The following is an 8,027-nucleotide window of genomic DNA, read 5'->3' as shown; positions in this document are numbered from 1 at the left end:
GCCGCCAAAGCTAGCGGGGTAAGAAATTCAGACTGAAACTTGTGTGTGCTCTAACGTGGCAACCGTTTAACGTAGAAAGGTCAGACATCACAGCTAGAACCCTCATGGGTCAGGGAGCCATGCTAAGGAGTTCAAGGTCACAAGGTCAAAAGTCAAGATCACAACAGCCCATTAGCTCCAACTCTGCAACCGTTTATAGCAGAAAGCTCTAACTTCACAGATGGACTCCTCATGTGTCAAGGATTAGCCATTTATGATGTTTGCCTATAACTGCCAATGTCGGCCATTTTGTAATCATCAAACTTTCTTTCAGCTTTAACTCAGTCATTTTTAGACATTTGGAGCTGAAATTTAGCAAGGCAGTAGCTGAGACAGAGGCCTATTGCATACTGAGTGCAAAGTCAAAATATCAAGATAGCCGCCAAAGCTAGCGGGGTAAGAAATACAGACTGAAACTTGTGTGTGCTCTAACGTGGCAACCGTTTAACATAGAAAGGTCAAACATCACAGCTAGAACCCTCATGGGTCAAGGATCCATGCTAAGGAGTTCAAGGTCAAAAGGTCAAAGGTCAAGGTCACAACCGTCTGTGAGCTCCAACTCTTCAACCGTGTACAGTCAAACTAAGCAGCTAGACTCCTCGCATGTCAAAGATCAGCCCTTTATGATGCCTGTCTGCAACTGATCAGCTCTTGGAGCCATCTTGGTTCAGCATGAACATTTTGAAGTGCTGCAGCACCCACTGCACCCCTACTTCCCTTGGCCTTGGACCCAGGGCATCTGTAGCTTTTACCTCCATTATTTTGATGTTACAGTGTCTTTTTGAGTTTAAGTTCAGTTTTTAAAATATGTTTAATCTTTTGCAAAAACAGGCATTTTATTTTAAGAATAAAAAGTAATCAAGCTTAAGTAAAATTTAAAATAAAACTTAAGTTAAAAAATCTTTACTGTAAAAATTTCAAGCAACTTAGGTTCACAAGCACCAATTGTAGGCAAATACAACCATTTCTTCTGGTTGTAAGTTGTAAACAAATTTAAAAAGAAGGGTTGAATGATTGTCTTATAATTACTTGTTCAAGACCTTTCACCTTTTCTTGAGATCTGATTTGAACAAGCTTTAGAACCCCTGCCCTATCAGAAGATGAAAGGTGAAAAAATGAGAAGAATCTCTGTGGATGTGTTTATTCAGACCTGATACTTCCTCATGTAAACAAAGCTTGACATACAGGTAAAACAGAGTGAAAGCTGATCAGGCTGACGACTTAAAACAGAGACCATTTTTTTGTTCAACAAAACTCTGGTCTTTATTGCACAAGGACATACAGACAAAACAAGCTCTATAACATAAGAAAGAGGCCCTGGTTGTTTTTGTTTTTTTGTCTTTGAACACAAAATGTTCATCAGTCAGCCAGAGATTATTTATGTAAAAGCAGCTGCACAAGAATAGGTGTTCTGGAAGTATGGCCGACACAGAATCATCACTCTCACTGCAGTGCAGTACAAGTTTCCTAGAAATCCTCTGGAGTTTCTGGATGCTGTAGAGTATATTGCTTGCTGCCATAGTGAGCACACGTCTGTAGCATGACCATGTGATGTAATCATGTGATCATAGATGCAGGAATGGTATGGAGCCCTGCCCTCTCCTGAAAAGTACACATGCTCCTGGGGAGAGACTCCCATGGCCTTTGCACACATTCCCATGAATACATCATCAATGTACAAGGAGGAGTTCAGCAAGAGGGTGGCCTGGTAGATCTTTGTAGCCACATCCCCTGAAACCACATACCCAGCTCCAGCAGTGTAGTCCGGGTATGAAGGCCAAGGGTATAGATCATAAGGAACATAGTATTTGCTGTTCTTAAGACGAACCGGAGGGGCTCCTTTGTGTATGTGTCCCACCCAAAGATCCTTAGCCCCTGACTGGCTTCTCAAGAGATGCTGCAAGTACTTCACCAAGTTAGGCATATGTACAAAAATGTCATCATCTGCTGTCATGAGAAAATGTGCCTGAGGGCAGTACATCTGGTTCCAGTGGAACTGCATGATCAGTTTGACTGTAAGGTTATGAAACGTGTCCAGAAAGTTCTGCTGGATTAGGTCTCTGTAGGCCCAGTCTTCCTGCCTCAGGGCATCCTGCACCTGGAACCTTTGGCTAACATCTGGATGAATCCCCAAGGCGAACAGCAGCCTCACACTCATCCCAAGCTCTGACCAGACAAAGCTCTCGTTGCCCCATGTGTTCCGGATGGCCTGACGCCGCTCAAAGTTCTCCGGTGAGGATTTCACAAACAGAAGCAAGAGGACATTGGCTCGACCTTTCCCTGGCCCCCCTCTGCATTTTCCAGGATGATTAATGATGTAAGAGTAACCCTCTAAACCACCACTTGCACTGCTGGGGCCATCCTTTCTGAGACGATGGTTGGAGGAAACAAAAAGAGACGAGTTGAGGAAGTCATATCTATTGACCAGGTAGCGGTAAGCGTAAGATCTTATGTGGCTGACTACATGATGGTCCAGGTCTTCCCAGCAGACCATGAGCACACAGAGCACCAGGCCTGTGGTCAGCAGCTGCACACACTGACACTTACGAATATGCCGGAAGGTCATGAACATTGCAATGACTGCTTGTTCCTATTGATGTCTGAACAGCAGCAGCATGTATCCTGTGGACTGCCCTACTTCCTTCCTCTCAGGCTTGGCTTCTCATGAGACTTTCCTTATTCCCATCTATCTCTGGTCTTTTCTTGTCCTTCTGTCTCGCCAGCCGTTAAGTACTGTCATGCCCCGAAGGCCTTTTTCAGAATTTTCAGCAACCATTTGCTTCATTACTGATGTTTTCCTTGTGTTTTATGAAGTAAAAGCAAAGCTCCAGCATACTAGGCCATTGGAACCAGTTCTTAGCAAAGCTCAGCTTCTTTCTTCAGCAAACAGAGTCAACATGATTCTTTTTTGCTTTCTTTTCTACTCTCCAGTATGTAGTTAGTTTCACTCGTCTTCTGAAACGCTATCTCCCTTATCACTCAGGTTACTGAAAATGGGTTTGTTGAAGAGCTAGATGACACCTAGGGGAAAAAGTAGAAAAAAAATTATACTTGGGTGACATACTCAAGAGAAATTAGACTGGTAGAGAACCATGTTTAGAAATTAGAAGTTGTAATATTTTTTTTCATTGATCTAATTTGGAAAGAACCCAAAAATTAAATATTAATTAAGGGTCTAGCAGTCTTTGAAGGACAACACAATGTCTGCAATATATATATATATATATATATATATATATATATATATATATATAACACATATTTTACAATTCCACACTCCAGTAAACAAACAAATGACCAAAACATCTCTCTGTGGACCATGCAAACAAAGACTCCAGCAACCCTCAGGAGTGAGGGAAGTGAGATTAATCAGCATTTTAATTTAACTGCATAAACGGAGCAGCTCCCGCAGTTTAAAGCTTGGAACTCCACACTCTCCTGTTATTATCCAGCTACTAAACATCTTTAACTAAAGAACAGAATCCATTTACTTTTTTGCTGTTGTTGTTGTTTGGGATTTATCATGTCTTGGATAACTGAGAATCTACAACAATATTGATTCCAATCATTGAATTTGTGATTTAAAAAAAAAAAAATTTTACCTAGCAGGACCATGCCCAAAAAATTCTATTTTTCTTGCCTAGCTGGTTGGAATAATATGATTTGCGCTGATCATAAATTGGAATAGTACTCAGAATTCCATTTGCCTTCTAGTTGTTTCTTTTCTATCTGAGAGATAGTTGAGGCATAGCTTTGAACCTTTGCTCCAACTAAAGCAGCTGGATTTTCCTGAAGAAAAAACCTTTTCACTAACCCAACAGACTGTTAGTCCAAACATCAACCAGTTTGATTCGTCAGCACAAACTGTTTTCACCATCAGAATGTGGAAATGGTAATGAAATTATAATGTCAATATTATTTATTGTTGTGTCAAACTCCATTTTTCAGGGGAATAAAGTTTATTACTCATTATTTAATTTAAAAAAATGAATTATATTTTTCCAATCACTGAAAAAGTGTCTAAACATTTATCAAAGAACATTTGCTGGAAATTTCATCACAGTCTCCAAAAAAAGGTGAAATTTTGCCAACAGATCATAACTTGTCAGAACTTGTCATATTGCTTAATAGAAATTCAGGACATTAATTATCCCAAATACAAGATTTTGGACTCATTCGAAAGTTTTTTTTAAATTGTTTAATTCAAAACTATTTTAACATAAAGCTTTTTTTTTAAAAAAAAAAAAAAAAAAAAGGTTAGCATCATCAGGAGTGGCTTAATTTTAAGCACAGGTTAGTTGTCAGATCAAGAGAAAAACAGGCTCTGAGGCTCAGTTTGTTTAAAGGTGGAACAGCTTTCCTCAAATGTAAACAGAACACAGACAGCTACCAGCGGAGACCCCCATCCCACCGACCCTCACAGAGCTGCCCCCCTCGGGAACACGGCTGGACTCACCTACATTCAGCAGACAGACAGATGGAGACCTGGCAACACCCGGAAGCTCGCTGTAAGAATCCTGAACACCATGCCTTAGGAAAGACAGACACACGTCACCGTGTAGCTGAATAAACCACGTGGGTGTGTGCGCGCGGAACGTTCCAGTTCTGTTTGCTCTCATACTGGGACAGAATATGTGTCAGAATAACTTTTCTTTATAATTTGACCTCACCCGTACAACTGTAACTACCACCTTCTGTTTAAAAAAATAGTTTCAAGTATCTTTTTGGTGTTTATTGCCCACTGTCGTAAGGCGAAGGAGGAAGACGAAATTAGTGTAAGCTGTATCTGTCTGTTTGCTGATGAATCACTGAATGAATTTTAATGAAACTCCCAGAAAGAAAGCATTAGGTGTACATCTACACTTGATTCCGTTTTAGAATCAACCAGACTCAAGATGGCTGCCACAGCCAACTGAACCAAAAAAAAAAAACTAAATGTCATGAAATTATGAAATATGCAAATAAATAATTCAGTCTACCCTTTTAAATGGTGAATTTAATTAAATGTTCTTTTAAAGAAAACTTTTATTTAATAATATATTTAATTATTTCACAGTATATTTATTTATTTCATAGCTTCTGTGCGAGGCGTTGTCATTAAATAATTAAAACTGTCAAACTCAGTGGGCAGGACTTGTGTGGCTCCTCCACACACCCTGACATCTCATTGGCTGCTCCACACAGCAAGTCACAACAAATCGACTACAGATAATAGATTGAGCACAGCCAGAATACACATTCCAAAACATTAGGGTTGTAATTGTCTTTATTTGGATTTGGAAGAGACTGCAAGAAAACAAACAAGAATGTGTGCTATTACTTTCTTTTTTGACACAAAGTTATTCGTCTGAAAGGAAGTTTTAATTTTTTTTCCTGCGCATAAAGTCTGTCTACCTTACCTACCACTGGGTGGCGGTAATGTATCTTTAGTTTGCCAATCTCCAATGAACAAGAAGAAGCAGAATATACAACTTTTTAAAACCAGAGGAAGGAAAAATGTCAAAACGTTGTCCAGACTTACTTTGAGAGACAGCATATTTAATTCAGGAAGCACTCAGACAGATTCCATCTGTTCCACCACAGCCGACCCCCCATCATGAGGGTTGGTAATTCATTGAGTGGGACAGAGAGGACCATGGCTGAGGTGAATAACAAGTGGTCAGATTTTAGGGTGGAGGCAAAAAAGCAACTAACCGGCCACTGCCAGACTATGTCAGCTACAGGTGGGGGTAAAGGTGTATCCGAGCTGACACCTTTTGAAAGAAGGATGGCCAGTGTGCTGAAAAGCGGTATTAAAGTGCGCCTCCTCTGCGTTCTGGGGGTTTGGAAAGGGAAACAATAAATAGTCATCACTGACTGTATTGCTGTCAGCTAAGCTAGCAATGTGCCTTAACTCTGAGACATCTCTGCTAGACTTTGTTTCCTCTCAAATTAGATGTTCTCCTGAAACGGCCAAAAGCCCAGACATGCATAATCGATCTGCACATAGATCCTGCTCCTTCCTGTTTATTGACCAATAGTAGAGGAGCTGGACCAAGAAAGCAGCCCTCCTCATTTGCATAATGAGGCTGAAATGCATACGGTAAAGTCAAAAGAGGAAATGAAGAAATGTAATAAGAAGAAACGCTTGTATAAGGAAAAGGCAAAACAAAATATAAACATTTCTTGACAAAAACATATGTATAAGGAAAAGAAAAAAATATATATCTTTTTCTTCTATTATTTTGAATTATGTTAGTTTTGGTCCTCCATACTTGAAGACAAGCCGTTAAGAAAACAACTACATAATGTAACTTTTTGTCATCATCTACTTTAAAGTGCTTCTGGATCTGGAGCCCCCACTTTTCTGACACACTAAGTAATGTGGATGATTCAGGTGAACCATTTCAGAAATGCTGAATATTTCTGTAATCTCACCTGTGTTAACAAATATTTATTCAACCTATTCTTCTGTTGTACTGGCTCTGAAAAGCCCCACCAATAAAGGTAATATTGATTTAAAATACCTACAGTCAGACCTTTTCTGTTGCATTTCACAGGAAGCAGACAAAGATTTTCCAAGAACCACTTTGTTTTTAAAAAAATACCAAAATTTTCCGGAGCTGCAGGGACTGAAGACCGAAACTAGATAAATTGCATTTTCTGCTAAAATGCAGTGAATGTTGAGTGCTGAATGACTGTTGAAATTTGCTAAAAAAGCTGATATTGAGTTAAATCTAAAAGAAGCAGAACACTAGCTAAAAGCAAAAAGAAGCAAATTGTTAGCTAAAAGTTGCAAAACACTAGCTAGAAGTTAAAAGTAGTAAAATGTTAGCTAAAACCTAACAGTAGGATAAAACAAAAACAAAGTCTTGAAAGAATTAAAGAGATTAGAATGTATTTTTATGGGGAAAATATTTGTAAATAAAGTTAAATATTAGAAAAGTTATAGTAGTTACAAAAAACAAAAGTCATAGCATCCATCTCCTGAGTTAGCTGAATGTTTGTTATATTAATGGCTAAAATAGCATAAAGTATACAGCGGCAGTGAGTTTGAAAAAAAATATATGGAAAACTAAAACATAAAAACAAAGTGGCAATTCTGAATTATGTGGAAGTGGTTCACACTGTGGGGCACAGGATAACAATTGGCTAAAACTTGTTGCACCAGTCCTGCAAACCAGCTCTGAAAAAATGAAGGAAAGAAATAGTACTTTTCTCATATAATGGTTCAGTAAGATAGAAACTGACCTTGCTTGAGCAGCTGAACAAACAGAGTCTAATTCGGTTCTGCTGGTGTTCTGTGAGCTGGAGTTTAAAAGGAATAAAAAGTGGAGTAAAATATTGACCTTGAATGAACTTTTATCAATCACTGTTTACAGTCAATGGTGGAAACAAAAATAAATGTTTTTTCAGAAATATTCCCACAAACAGAACATCACACAAATTTCCATGTCTGTTAGCTAAGAATGAAGATAACAGCAAACCTCACCAGTTCCAAGCTGCCTTCTTCAAATTTTACATCCCAGGAAATAAAGCCTACAATTTTTCTCAGCCAGGACCAAAACATCACTATTTTGCCAGCTGACAAAGGTCAATGCACAGGTAAAAAAATAAAATAAAATCACATTACTGAGTGACAGCATAAAACCCAACCAGGACACTGGACCAGATCTGTACCCTATGCCCTGTAAGCATGGTTGTGCCATGGGATTTCCAGTGTCACCTATTGGGGCCAATGTGTATGGAGGAAGTAGAAAAGAGCAAGGTTGATGCCAGGAGTTGGCAAAAAGTCCTACATCATCTTACATCCTGCTATTATCTATCTCATAGGTGTCAAACTCTGGCCCGCGGGCCAAATTTGGCCCGCCGTGTAATTTCATTTGGCCCGTGGGGCAATATCAAATTAACATTAGAGCTGGCCCGCCGGTATTATACAGCGGCGGTGTTGCTGTAACACCGCATTCACCGCGAATACTACAAATCCCATAATGCTCTGCGGTTGTTTT

At 39.3% G+C, this 8,027-nt stretch overlaps 2 protein-coding genes across 16 annotated transcripts in view; one reads left to right on the top strand and one right to left on the bottom strand.

The window, feature by feature from the left end:
* mcf2l2 (MCF.2 cell line derived transforming sequence-like 2) overlaps window positions 1-8,027 on the top strand; it is a 143,554-nt gene that overhangs the window by 43,010 nt on the left and 92,517 nt on the right. The window lies entirely within an intron of this gene.
* On the bottom strand, window positions 849-4,709 carry b3gnt5a (UDP-GlcNAc:betaGal beta-1,3-N-acetylglucosaminyltransferase 5a). The gene is made up of 2 exons (XM_017440560.3): window positions 4,496-4,709; window positions 849-3,060 (listed from the first exon to the last, which is right to left on the bottom strand). Exon 2 carries the CDS (start codon window positions 2,609-2,611, stop codon window positions 1,418-1,420), a length of 1,194 nt encoding a protein of 397 aa, XP_017296049.1. The 5' UTR covers window positions 2,612-3,060; window positions 4,496-4,709; the 3' UTR covers window positions 849-1,417.

This window comes from Kryptolebias marmoratus, linkage group LG18 (assembly GCF_001649575.2).
Source record: "Kryptolebias marmoratus isolate JLee-2015 linkage group LG18, ASM164957v2, whole genome shotgun sequence".
Taxonomy (NCBI): Eukaryota; Metazoa; Chordata; class Actinopteri; order Cyprinodontiformes; family Rivulidae; genus Kryptolebias; species Kryptolebias marmoratus.
The sequence above is the reverse complement of the archived record's forward strand: the minus strand, read 5'-3'. Positions and strand labels throughout refer to the sequence as shown.